Raw genomic sequence first — 13,872 nt, 5'->3', positions numbered from 1 at the left:
ATAGGCAGTTATGTATATGACATCGGAGCCAAGTCTCAGTGTACTTGAGAGTCTATATGTTATTTTTGTGTGTGACTTGATTACCTGGATATGTGAACAAGTATGTGAAGATATGTATCTGAAGTACTTACTTACATCAGTGTGCTTGAGAATGCTTACATGTGTGATGTCCATGGCATGTATGTGTGAGTGATGTGTGTGTGAGCGTGCGTGCATCTGAATGTATACGAATTTGTAAATAGGCATATCTCTGTGATGTGTGGGTAGGAGTCTAATGTGTGAAGACCTCTGTTGGTTGTATTAGTTAGGAGAGTCCATTGTCCCTCACACATAGAAATTGCTGCTACTGTGCAGGAAGGTGTAAGTGTTTGGGCTCCCTGGTACCCTGCCAGCATCTGACTGTGCCTCCTTTCTCCACACAGATATCAACATGGCTGGAGAGCCCAAGCCCAACAGACCCAAGGGACTAAAGAGAGCGGCATCTGCCATATACAGGTGGGGCGCTCTGTCTCTTCTATCTCTCTCCATCTGGGTGGGATTGGTCCCTCTTTCCACAGAGGGAGTGAACATTGGTTGGTGACAGTGTGCCGAGCCTAGAATTTGGGGAGGTGTTTGGAGATGAGGGCCTGTGGAGAGTGGGCTGAGTGGCTGTCCCTAAGCCCCGGCCCTCTCCCCTTTGTTTCCCCAGTGGCTACAGCTTTGACTATGATTACTACCGGGACGACTTCTACGACAGGTGAGCAGGGAAGGGGCGTGCCCAGGCATGAAAAAGCCAAGCTGGAAGGGTCCTGAGAGATTACTGGTGTAGCCCACTCAGTCCTCCATGTGGAAACTGGAGCCCAGAGGTGTGGACGGGCATCTGCCCAAGGCTGTTCCACAAGTTGGTGGCAGAGCTGTAACTAGGGTCTAGTTCTGCAGGTGCCCAGGTCAGAGGTTCCCCACCCCACACTGTCTCCCATTCTGACTGCCCTTCCACCTCCTAATCCTGGGTTGGGACTCAGTGGGACTAGACAGCAAGGGACAGATAACCATAGCAAATTGGATTATAGAAAAGGTTACTAGAGTAGGTGCAGGGAGTTTGAGCCCTCATGTTCCTGCTGTTTAGTCTCCTTACCTATTTGAGGTGCTCAGCCAGGTGGAAGGAGCCTCAAAATCTCAATGAATACCTCTTGGCCTTTCATTTATAGCCAGGAGGCCAGCAGTCCTTTGGAGGTCTGAATTAGTTCCTGGTAGGCTATGTGGCCCATCCCTTCACCCTCAAGCCTTCCCAGACCCCAGCCTTGAGCTGTGGGCTCCATTCTATGGCACTAGCCACATTCCCAAATGGAAATCATGATGGAGGCTGTTCCAAAATTCTCCCTTCCTTCGTCCTTTCCATCCTGCCTGCCTCAGTCTGTCCAGGAAGAACAGAACCTCTCTGAGCCTTGGTTTTCTCACCTCTGAATGGTTTCAGGAGACAGTGCGGTGTAGTGGAATGTGCCCTAGCCTGAGAGTCAGTCAGAAGACTGGGTGCTAATCTCAGCTCTGCCACTGAATGAATTGTGTGACTTTGGGCAAATCCCCTCCCGGTCTGTAAAATGGGTTTACACTAAGTAATCCCTCAGGGCTCTTCCAGCTCTGGGATTCTGTGGTTAGTGATTCTGACCAAGGCCAGAGCCGCCCCCTCCCCTTAGGGGCAGAAATGCAGGGTCTGGGACTGGATCCATTCCCAGAGACTCTCCATCTCCAGCCATCCCCACCCCAGGGCAGGGGCTCCCTGAACAAAGGAATGCCAAGCCATGGGGCATTGCATTGTCTAGTGATGGCATGTTTCCTGGCTGTCACCAAAGTGATTCCATAGCATACCCCAGGGCTGTGTTTCCCTGAAGAAAGGTAATAGTAGCAGATGTGGTGGGAGATACCCCTACTCAGCCTATTGAAATTCTGACTGATGAGCAGGAAGAGAAACTCTCTTGGAGAGGGCTGGGTGATGACACTGGGGACAGCATAGTCTGGGAGCCCAGGGATCTGATCGGTTGTCCAACCTTGATATTCTAATGGATCTCCTCCCCTCCATCTCTGAAGTGGAGTAAGAGGGCTGGGGTGATTAAGAGGGCCCAGAATTAGAACAGGTGTTTGGGACTCCAGCCTCATGCCTCTGAGGCCATAGTCTCCTGGTTTGAGAGTCTCAGTACCCTGGCCTTCACCTATCACACCTTTTAACATGTGTGCTTTTAACCAAGTTTTCTCATGCCCTGCTCTCACAATAGCCTTGGGGTGGGGAAGGGTGGGGGCCTGGCACAGAATTTGAGGTAGTCATCCTCATTAAGCAGATTTTGGGAAAACTGAAGCTCAGGCAGGCTTAGGGATTCCCTATTCCTACATCTTTTTGTTCCCAGCTGGAATTTTGCCTTGCTTTAGGGACATTTGCAAACTCTGACCAGAGGTTGGGGTGGCAGTTGACTGAGCAGAAGCAGAAGCCGGCAGGCCTGGGTGTTAGGGGGACCTGGGGAAGGTTCTTTGCTGGGGCTGGTCTCTGTTTGCTCCTTCCTTGAACCAGGGTTGAAACCATTACCACCTGCCACCTCACCTGCCCTCATCTGACCTGACTGGTAGGAAAGGTGGATGAAATGAGAGTCCCAGCAGCTTTTAAGGTGCCAGAAGCCCATCCTCTTCACTCCCAGGGCTTGTTGGGAGCAGGTGGAGGTGTGTAGTACAGGCTGCCCAGCCCTTCACCAGCACGTGCTTGTCTAGAGTCGCAGTGCCTTCTGGTGGCCACAGGCCATGCTGCAGCCTCTGGCCCATTTGCCCCTACAGGCTCTTCGACTATCGGGGCCGCCTGTCACCTGTGCCAGTGCCCAGGGCAGTCCCTGTGAAGCGACCCCGGGTCACAGTCCCCTTGGTCCGGCGTGTCAAAACCACCATACCCGTCAAGCTCTTTGCCCGCTCCACAGCCATTACCACCAGCTCAGCCAAGATCAAGTGTGAGTGACTGTATCTTCTTCCTAGATCTTTTTTGTTTTTTCTCATTAGCAAAATAATAGAATCATGTATTTTTACATTGGAAAATAGATGAAGGAACAAATCTCCCACAGTTCTGCAGCTCTAGCACAACCAAGTGAGTATTCTTACTGCATTTGTAAGAGGAAAAGCCTGACCTATGAGGAGGAGGGGCTTGGGTTGGGCACAGAAATGTCCAGTGCTGTGACATGGAGCCCAGTGAGGAGAAGGTGTCCTCTTTCCTATAATAAGGACAAGTTTGCACAGGCCCACTGCTGGTGTGCACATTCATTCTGGTGTACACATGTTGCAGCCAGGCACCCAGGAAATCTGATGGTAAAACACCCACATCCATCCATACACCTTGAAATCTGGGCACCACCCTATTTAACATAAGGAAGAACACATGATTGCTCAGGTGCACGCCACACCTGCATTCTCCTCCATCTCCAGTCCCTTTCATTGTTGAGAGGTCATGGGAAGAGATCCAGGTGCAGAAGGGTGGACTGGTTACTATAGGCATGGTCTCAAAAGTCTCAGAAGCCACGGGCAGCTCCAGCCTTTTTGCTGGCAAAAGAACCATGGATGAAGACAGTTCCTGCCACTGGCCTGCCTTCCTGGTTGACAGAATGGGACTAGGGAGGATCTTACGTTAGTGTCAAGCTCCCAGCCCCTGGGTGACAACGTATACTCCCTGTGCTCCCAGTAAAGAGCAGTGAACTGCAGACCATCAAGACAGAGCTGACGCAGATCAAGTCCAACATCGATGCTCTGCTGGGCCGCTTGGAGCAGATTGCCGAGGAGCAGAAGGCCAACCCAGGTCAGCTTCCATGGGTCCTTGCCCAGCTCGGGGACCAGGGGCACAGGGCAGAGTGCGGGGAGGTCAGCGCACAGGGCAGAGAAGGGCTGTGGCCTCCAACGCCACATGGATCCGCCATGCCGAGGCCTAGCTGCTGCTAAGATCCTGCCTTGGGCAGCTGCCCCAGGCTGAGTTCTATTCCCCTCTTCCCACCCCTTTCCCCTCAAGATGGCAAGAAGAAGGGTGACAGCGGCAGTGCCAGTGCCAGTGGCAGTGGTGGGGGCAGTAGTGGTGGCAGCAGCCGGCCACCAGCCCCCCAAGAGGACACGGCTTCTGAGGCAGGCACGCCCCAGGGAGAAGCACAGGCTCGAGACGACGGCGATGAGGAGGGGCTGCTGACACACAGCGAGGAAGAGCTGGTGAGGGCACAGCTGGGGAGGGGTGCATAGGAGGGGAGCAGGGGAAGGGGGAACCCTCTGAGCTGCTGAGTGTCCCTGTTGAGCTCCCTCCTTCCTCTTCCTGGGAAGGGGGATACCTATTTCAATTGCCAGTCAGAAGTCCCACTGAGGACCAGGGTAGACCTCTCTTGAGTCAGGGCCCATTCTAGACATGGTTTCCATACAGGTTGGACAAGGGAAGAGTCAGGGGCTTCAGGGAGCACAGTCTGCAGAGTTTCAGGGGGCAGGACTAGGATTGCCTGGGGAAGCCTCAGGGAGGTTGGGTATCCACTTTACCTGAGGATTTTCTAAAAGCTATTCCTGCCTAAGCATAAAACACGTTGTCTCATGAGAGGCATGGAGGGAGTTCTTTGTTATTGGAACCCTTCAGAGTGAGGCTGGGAAGTCATTGGCAAGGAGCTTATGTCAAGTAGGAAGGTAGACCAGACTCTGAGTATGTATGATAACTGTTGTGTGCCTTCTACTTGTTTACCTAATAGACACTCACTGAGCACCAGGCCCTGTAGTTTCTAACTTTATTTAACCTTAACAACAGCAGCGTCGCACTGTGCAAAGTTACTACTCTTCCCACGTTTTAGCCAGTGAGGAAACTGAGGCTCTGAGGAGTAGAGTAACTTGCTCAGGGCCTTATAATTAATAGGGGATGAGCCAGAATTAGAGCCCTGACTTCTTCACTAGGTCTGGGACTTTCTCCTTTTCATCAGTGCTGGGTTCTGGCATGAAGACAGATGGGCTCATGGCCACTGTAGTTAAGAGATCCTCCTCCTTATGTCCCTAGCTTGTCTCTCCTTTTTTGGACCCATTTACTCTCTTAGGCATAGTAGTCTCCATAAAGGCCCTAATGAAGGCTTAGCTGTCCCAAGGATAGGGAGCTCACCCGTCCACCAGGCTTTCAACCTGCTACAGTCTAAGAAGGTCTTTCTACGTAGAAATGTGCTCCCCTGCCACACCTAGAACACCCTTGACTGGTCCCGTCTCTCTTCTGGGGGATGGGCTCAGACCATCCTGTCAGGATCCCAAGCCAGCTGTGTTGAAACTGGTCCCATAATCATCCCTCTTTCGGAGTTTGGTCTCCAGAAGTGCAGTGGGCCCCAGGGCATGACTCAGAGTTGGTAGTGAGTGATGTATGGTCTCTTGTTGCCTCCTCCCTATCAGGAGCACAGCCAGGACACAGACGCGGAGGATGGGGCCTTGCAGTAAGCAGGTATGGGGCTCCTGGTGGACAGGGGGTGAAGAAAAGTGGCAGGCATGCCATGAAGCAGACCTGGCAGGGTCTTGCTATGCCCAGCAAGGGCAGCCCCTCCATCCTGTCAGCCATTTGACCATGCTCCTTTGTAGCAGGAACTTGCTAGGCTGTCAGAGCAGGAGCCATGGATGGGCTAGGCAGGCCAGCCCTGAACGGGTTCCCTCAGTGCACTCTGAGGCATGTTGTCCAGCTCCACCCTTCAGAAGTTCAGAGTCTGGTGGAGGAAGACACAAACCATGACCACCCAGTGTGAGCAGGATGATGGGGTGTAGAGGCAGGGTGTCCATAGGGGTGTGGTGGAAGAGTTGATACTTAGCTGAGCCTATTCAGGATTGAGGGAGAGGTATCTGAGGGAACAGCTTTAGCAAAATACAGGGTTCTGATGGTCCTTGGTATGTGGGAGATGGTCAGGAGTCTCCTGTGGCCATAGTCCTAGCTCTGCATGGTAAGGCAGAGGGAGCAGTTCATCATCAAAGTGATGTTTGTGCCAGGCTTAGGGGCTAGGACTTAACCCTGCAAGGTTGTGATTGTATCAGTGTAACACATGGGAACTGAGGCACTGAAAGGGGCAGGGAGGTAGCATATATCTCACTAGATCCCAAGGTGGTAATCGGTGGAGCCTAGGTTTGAATCCAGTGGTGTATGGCGTCCCAGCCTACTCTCTGGCCAGTGCTCGCCCCCCTGCTCTGCCCCATTTCTTTGGGGGTCGTGTTCAGGGTAAGACAGGCTTGGGTGGAGGAAATCCTTGACCTCAGAGGTGTCTTTACACCTGACACGTTCATTTTGTGAGGTGCTCCACCAGCAAGAGCTTCCCAGACAGTTTAGGAAATTGTATATATGGAATCCATCCTCTTGGAGCTTCATGGTTGGTTTTACCAAGGAAGCTAAGTTTTACCTTGTGAAGCCAGTTCTCAGATGAGGTGCAGGGCTCAGGTGAGGAAATGGAGGCTCAGGGAGGGGGAGAGACTCACCCAAGATTGTATGGCCAGAAAATTAGGAGGCGAGAGCCAGAGCACAGGCACATCTCTGTCCGCAAACAGTAAACACCGTTCTGCCCTTTTGTCTTCCCAGCCCTAGTAATCATGGGTCCCAGGGGCTCTTCCTGCCAGCCTCAGTCTCTCCTTTGTCTCTCTCTCTCTCAGCCTGACAGGAGCAACGGCCAGCGGCAGGAGAAGGGCGTGCACTGTATCAGGCCTCATGTTGGGCACCCACCCCTGGATACCACCCCCAGCGGGTCCCAGGAGAGCTGGCAGCAGGCACCTCCTCCCCCACACGTCCCAGCCACTGCCACATCCTCTGCAGGTGCAGTTATCGGCCTCCCCTCCCCACGCACCCTCCCTGTTGGCACCGCCCAGGCCAGAGGACAGAGGTTTCCCTATACTCTACCTCCCCTCCCAGGACACTCCCAGGCTTGGGGTTTTTCTATAGGTTTGGAGAGGGGAGGGTCACGGGGAGGGTACCCTGACAATAAAGAGATTGGATCCCAACTTGTTCTGAGATGGGATGGTTTGTATTTATTTTCTTAAGGTACCCTAGTCCTCCTGCCCAGCCAGAGTCTGGTCTAGTCTGCTTCATGCCAAGAGTCTAGTCTGGTTTGCTTTACCCTGTTCTTTTTCCTCTTTCACTTCTCCCGGTTAGGGAGCATTGTCTCGGGTGCATACTGCTGGGCTGTCTAGGCCTTAGTTTCCACAGCTAAAATGGAAATAGAAATGGCCAGTAGGGTTCTTGGGGGAGGGTCAGATGTCCCAGTGCCCAAGAGAATACTTTGGTGGCTGAAGTGCCAAGCAATTATGAGCTACTTGGTTAGGCAGTGGTAGGTTCAGGTCTTAGCTTCTCATTTAGTCTGGTCTTTTCCAGCTTTAAGATGATTCTGGAAACTGCCTCGTCCTCTCTTCTCTGTCCTAGTTTAGGATGCTGTGTTTTTTCACTTGGGCTCTGTCCTCTCACCAGCTTCCCAGTCTCTGGCTTCTCCCTGCCCCATTTCCCACTAGCCACTATGGTGCTTTTTCTGAGTCATGTCCCTTCCCTGTAAAACCCTTACCTGACAGCTCACCGTTGGGACAAAACTCCCAACTCCTGTACATGATCCTGTATACTTTGGCCTCTCCTGTCTTTTGTCACCTGCCCCACACAAAACAAGTCCTTCCCTCTCATAGGCAGCAAGTCATAGAGCCTCACTCCCATTAACCTCAAGCATTAGGAAGTTGGCATCAGGATACCTGTGGCTTCCCTGTACCTATTCTGGGCTGCCTGTCTAGATGTTTGCTTTGTTCTCTGACAACTGACAGTGTTCCTTCAAATTTCCTCTTCTGTCCTAATTTTACTCCACAAGTTGACGAATTTCCCTGCGTTCAAATTCCTAGGAGAGGATCACCTGCCACAGCGGATCTTTTTGATTCACTCATAGGTTATATAAGTACCCTCCCCAGTCCTGTGAACCTGGTGACAAAGGTGTGGTCAGTTAGTCTGGACTCTCTGGTGTGGGGCTTTGGTGGGCAGACACCCAGAAACGTGCTTTGCTCCTGGTCTGGCACGTACTCTTGCTCCTTTCTCCATCTGAGAGATACCCACTCATTATTAAGCTGCTGTTCCAGTGTCAGGCACCTCTGAGAAGTCTTTCTTCTCAGCTTACTGCTCTTCAAAAATTGTTCATTCTCTCTTCTAGACAAACTTTCCCAACACCGAGAATTCGGTCCCATCATCAGAAAGGGGTTTGGGCTCTCCAGTCGTCTTTGCATGTTCCTCAGAGTGTCGGGCCTGCTGGAATTCTTGTTGAAAATCCAATTTCAGACCAACTGTTCTACAACAGTCTCCATCAAACTTTCCCCAGACTTTGGCCCCGGGTTTTGGTGGAGGCTAGAGGCTGGGCTCGAGACAGTGTTCAAGCTAGGCCACCCTGGGTGTGGAATCACCCAGGGAAGTTTTTGTTGTCTCGTGTCTGCCTCCCTGGGCAGCCCCTCCTGCCTGTCATTGGCCGGCTAGCAGTCTGAAGCCTGAGTGTGGCTCTGCATTCCCAAGCTGTGCAGGGGCCTGATTAACCCGCCCTTGAGGCAGCCCAAGTTCTGGACCCACAGCTGAGCCCCCATCCTCGCTTAGCCATTGCCTCATAATGTGATGTGGAGCAAAGTTTCTGCCTTTTTGGCGCTTCAGCTCCACAGGTGGGCTCACAGTCCCCATATGTGTGCCTGTCAGGGACCCTGGGCAGCAGGGGGAGAGAGGGTAGAGGCTGAGGCCTTAGTGGACTTAACACTGAGGGCTGGCACCATGTTCCTGAGTCTCCAGAGCCTAGTGCTCTGTGCCCCTTGCACTGTAATAACATTTTCGGATTCTATATGGCCATAATAGTGACCGAGGCACTCACTTTTCAGGTTTGGGGTCAAGTAGAATAGGAGGGGCTGTGAGCTTCTGTAGTATGCTAGGCAGAAGAGCAGGGAAAATCCCTTCCAGGGCAGGAAATGTCTGCCCTACAAGGAGGCCCTGCCTAATCACCCTAGCACCAGGACGTCCTGGACAGATGGAGATCCCCACCCTGGCATCCCACAAAAGGCCCTAAACTACTTAGCCCCTGGGAAGATTTGAGTGGGAAATTCACATCCACAAAACCCTGCTGCATACATCTGCCCAGTCCTCTCTCATTCCGTTGCTCATCGGTTTTCATTTATCTGTTCAACCTCTGAAAATCAAAAGGAGATGATGAAGAAATAGGATACCAGATTCTACCCAAAGGGCTATGATTCCATAGATATTTTGAAGATCTGAAGCCTCATTTGTGATCTTGGCAGCTGTTGAAGGAATTATCACAACCAGTGGTTTTATTGGCTTTTCTCCCTGTACTGCTGCCAATAGTTTGTGATGCAGGGCGAGTCTTATTCCTTGCTAGGTCTCCTGTTTCCTCATCTGTGCAAGGGGTTGGCCTAGATCAGCGATAGTAAATGGGCCTCTTATCATCAGTTAACTTGTATAACAAGCCCAAAATGTAGTACTTTTAATAAACATTTATTACCTTCTGATTCAGTGGCTTGGAAATTTGGGCTGCACTCAGCTGGGCAGTTCTCCTTATCTCATCTGGGCTATGATATGGCTGAAGTGAGCTGGCAGATTGGCTGGGGGGCCATGGGTCCCAGATAATCTCACCCACTTGTTAAGGAGTTGGCTGGGCAGCAGGGCAAGTGGGCCACATGTACCCAGAATCTAGCAGGCAGACCAGGTAAGCTCCAGTGTACAAGTGCTCTTCCAAGTTCTTGCCCATGGCATGTTTGCGAGGTTCTTTTGGTCAAAGCAAGTCATATGGCTAAGTCCAAACTCTTAATTTGAGGAGTCTCAAAATATGGCCCAATTTTGTTTTTAATCTCTCTCAGGCCTCGTTTCATGTGCTGACTCAGAATGTTTTTAGTAGCAGCTGCTGGAATGCTTTTTGAGGATTTGGAGCAGTTTTTAGATAGCTAGGAAATAGTAACATGATGATTTGGGTTGTTTTTTTTTTTTGTTTTTTGCTTTTTTTTATGGATGAGGAGTTGAAATGAGAGTACATGAGTGTCCATTCAGTATTAGCCAGGCCTGGCCAGGTCATCTCTAATCCTATCAGGACATTATACACTCTACAGTGGACCATCTGACAAGACCACAGAAATACGGAGTATAAAGCTGGGCAAGATTCTGATCTAGGTTTCCTGGGTTTGAATTCCAGTTCGACCATTGATTAACTTTGGGCAAATAAAAATCCCTATAGCCATGGCCACATTCTTTATAATAAGATTATTCTATAATAACAGTAAATAAAACTTGTGAATATGTGCTGTGTAAAAGGCACATTTTACATTTATTTAATCTCTATAACCACCTTTTAGGTGGATGTAATATGAACTTTCTGTTACAAGTTGTAGAAACTGGACTCAAATGTGCTTAAGCAGGGGGAAGTTTACTGTTTCACCAATTTAAAGTTCCAGATACAGTTATGCAGACCCAGTGGATGCAGGGCTTCAAGAGTTGTCATCAGGAATGTATTTCTTTATTCTTCAGCTTGGTCTCCTCTCTTAGCATTGTTCTCAGGTTCTAAGTGATGGCAGAGCATGGCCACAGGGCCTATGAGTGTGGACAGGGAAAGGGAAGAATCCCCAAAAGGAAAATAGGAGTTCTGCTGCTAGAAGAAGGGAAGTTTGGCATGACAAAAATAACAGGTCTTCATTGTGCAGTTATGTCCATCTTACAGATTTTATAGATGCGGAGGTTCTAAAACTTAGCCCCATTGACAGCTGGTATTTCTGTCCTCTCCCCTTTATCTGGACCCTAATCAGTAGGATACAGTGATGGTGATGCTAGGCCAGTCTCACAGTTGTGTTAAGAACTAGTAGTTTCTACTTCTGTGTCTTGAGACCCGGCCACCATGCTGTGAAGCCCAGGCCACATGGAGAAGCCTGACATGACAGCCCTAAGTTCCAGCTGATAACCAGTATCAGCTGTCAGACATGAATGAGGAAGCCTTCAGGATGACTCCAGCCCAGCCACTGACTGAGAACCAAGACAGAACTGCCTAGCTGAGGCCTGTCAAAGTCCAGCACCATGAAGGATAATAATCAGTGATCATCATTTTAAGCTAAGTTTTAGAGTGATTTGTTATATATCAGTAGATAATCTGAACACAAACTGAGGCTCAAAAGGTTAAGTAGTTTGCTCTACTTTAGGGGGACTGGGCTAAGAGTATAGACTTTGTGTAATTGAGTTCCAGTGCAGGTTATTTGCTGTATACCTTAGATAAGTCAGTGAACCTCTCTGAGCCTCATCTTCCTCATCTGAAAAGTGGAAAAGAGCACACTGTTATTATGACAATACCTAATGAGTTCACTTATCACCTAATCCAGATTTAGGTGATTTTTCTCTTAAAAAAAATAACAGACCATAATTTTCTTTTCTCTTATTTTTATATTCACCCTTTCCCAAAGTGTATTTCAGTATGTATGTAATATTTAATTTCTAAATATTAGATATAAAGTTAAACATTAAATAGAATATTATAAAAAGGAGACAAAGGAAGATAATAACAAGAAGGCTTTTTCCCCCTACATCTAAAGAGTTACTGCAGTCAAGAGCAGTGTGTCCATCTGGTCACTAAGCCTGTGGGGCAAGCCCAGCTGGCCCTCCTGCATGTATGGATGGATGGACACGATACCTGCTTCCTCTGACTGGTGAGTGGACCCCTGGTGCACACATACCCCTCCCTGAATCCCTGCCTCAGTCTACCTCCTGAGGGAGCCAAGATGATCAGGGTCTCCTCATAAAAAAGGTGCAGCAGCCAGGGCTTATTTGGGCAAGTACATGGGTTTGGCTTTTCCAGGTGCACAGAACACAGGGTCACCCAGTCCCACTTTCTGACATGGACCCCATTTCTTGTCCACATCCTAGTGCCTTCTAACAATAAGCCCCCTTTTACCTCTAAAACCTACCTGCCGTTTCTCCTCTACCCCCTGCCCACCCCAGTGTTCAGTTCCATGACCACACAGGGAGCTGTCTTAAGGCCAGAGACTGTCTCATTCATTCTTGCCCATAAGGGTTTTAAAAAGAGTTTTAAAATCGGATGTGTAGCTTAGTCAAATAACTATGGAGCATATGCAAACAATTCAATCCAGTATCTACCTTTGTGGGTTTTTTTTTTTAACTTTATTAAAAAAAATTTTTTTTTGATTGTTTATTTTTGAGAGAGCATGAGCAGGGGAGGAGCAGAGAGGGAGACACAGAATCTGACCCAGGCTCCAGGCTCTCAGCTGTCGGCACAGAGCCAAACACAGGGATTAACTCACAAACTGTGAGCCAAGGTTGCTTAACTGAACCACCCAGGCGCCCCTATTTATTTTTTTTAAGTAATCTCCACACCCAACGTGGGTCTTGAAGCTATGGCTCTGAGATTAAGTCACTGAGCCAGCCAGGAGCCCCTACCTTTGTGTTCTTAATTATACATCGCTTATCCCCCACTGCCCCCCCCTCCCCCCGCAGCATTGGACTTTAGAAAGAGGGATATAACATATATATGTATATATGTTTGCATTTCTGGGTGCTCTAGTTCTTGAACATGGATCACATTATTTAACTCTCAGAATAATCTCTTAGAGCTGGAGATACTCCTCTCATGTTACAGGTTTGGGAAATCATGAACTTTGGTTGAATAGTGTGCCAAATGACATGTCCCCTGGGAAGAGGGGAAGGCAGGATGCACACCTGGGCAGTCCTTTCCCACATGCCCTGTCGCAACCTGACTCTGAAATTTCTCTCCTGATTCTTGTGACGGCATGCTCTCCTGGCTTTCTCCTCCTCCTTTGTACTCTGCTCCTCCTCCTTCTTATGCGAACCTCTCTACCCTCTTTTTCTATACAGCTTCCTGGCTAACCAAACCAATGGCTTCAGACTCCACAGTAATGCCTCCCTATCTCCATCTCTAACTCAGTGCTCCCCAAGAGCACCACAGTCCAGGCCTGCCCTGCCCAGCTACGAGTCTTTTTCTTCAGGCGTCCACATCTTGGGAATGGCACCACTGTCCACCTGTTACCCATGTCAGCATTTTCTCTCTAGTCATCAAGTCATGTTAATTTTTCCTCGGTATGTCTTGGCTCTAATCTGTCTCCATCTCATTGCCTTAGGTTAGGCCCTTCTTTCTCTCTTACTTGAACTTTGTAAAAGTCACCTCTCAACTAGTCTCCCTGATGCTTGCCTCCCACGTCTGTCTTCTTTAGCACCATCATTTATTCACTGCCCAGTGGGTAAACTCCAGACCCCTTTCCTTTCTTTCTAACTCAATGTCTTCTATCTCCCAATCTGACCCCTGTTGTCAAGCACATAGAACTAATTGTGGAAGGAACTATCTGGGTTCTGTGTCTTTACAGCTCCAGCTGCTTTTACCTGGAATGTTCTGTCTTCATCTGGCTCATTATCTGGCCTTTCTGGCCTGAGTTAGTCACCTTCCTGGCCTGAGTTAGCTCTGGCCATCCCTACTTCTGTCACCCCTCTTACCAGACTATATTTACAGCTGGTTATTATTATTAGCACACCTATTGTCACGAAACTATAAGCTCCTGGAGGGCCGGGACTGCCTTTTGCTGCAGGCATTCAGGTAACACTTTTGAACATATGACATTGTTGCAGAGAGGCAGTGTTGCAGAGGCCGGGCACAGGCTCTGGAGCTTGAATGCCTGGGACTACAACCTCTTGGGCAAGTTGCTTATCCTTTCTGAGTCTCTGTTCCTCATCTATAAAATGGGAAGAATAGTATACCTTCCTCAAAGAGTCGCTGTGCTGATTAAGAAAGCGCTAGAACAGGGACTGGCACAAAGTTGGGACTTGGTAGTGCTAGCCACTTAGATAACAGATTATTTAAGAATATTTAGGAATAGCTTAGAGTTATT

At 49.4% G+C, this 13,872-nt stretch overlaps 1 protein-coding gene across 6 annotated transcripts in view; it reads left to right on the top strand.

Moving 5' to 3' along the window:
- The window catches only part of RALY (RALY heterogeneous nuclear ribonucleoprotein), a 96,109-nt gene that overhangs the window by 77,485 nt on the left and 4,752 nt on the right, over positions 1-13,872 (top strand). For 2 of the 6 annotated variants that reach the window (XM_047851416.1, XM_047851415.1), the window contains 6 exons: positions 423-495; positions 689-736; positions 2,797-2,963; positions 3,686-3,799; positions 4,007-4,197; positions 6,625-7,023. In XM_047851416.1, coding sequence (XP_047707372.1) covers positions 423-495; positions 689-736; positions 2,797-2,963; positions 3,686-3,799; positions 4,007-4,197; positions 6,625-7,008 — 977 coding nt within the window. In that variant the 3' untranslated portion in view covers positions 7,009-7,023. Of the gene's footprint in view, positions 1-422; positions 496-688; positions 737-2,796; positions 2,964-3,685; positions 3,800-4,006; positions 4,198-5,391; positions 5,441-6,624; positions 11,665-13,872 lie in introns of those variants that run through there. The other 4 variants (XM_047851418.1, XR_007150702.1, XM_047851419.1 and 1 more) reach the window with 4 other exon arrangements.

This window comes from Prionailurus viverrinus, chromosome A3, assembly GCF_022837055.1.
Source record: "Prionailurus viverrinus isolate Anna chromosome A3, UM_Priviv_1.0, whole genome shotgun sequence".
In the NCBI taxonomy this organism is placed as follows: domain Eukaryota; kingdom Metazoa; phylum Chordata; class Mammalia; order Carnivora; family Felidae; genus Prionailurus; species Prionailurus viverrinus.
The sequence above is the reverse complement of the archived record's forward strand: the minus strand, read 5'-3'. Positions and strand labels throughout refer to the sequence as shown.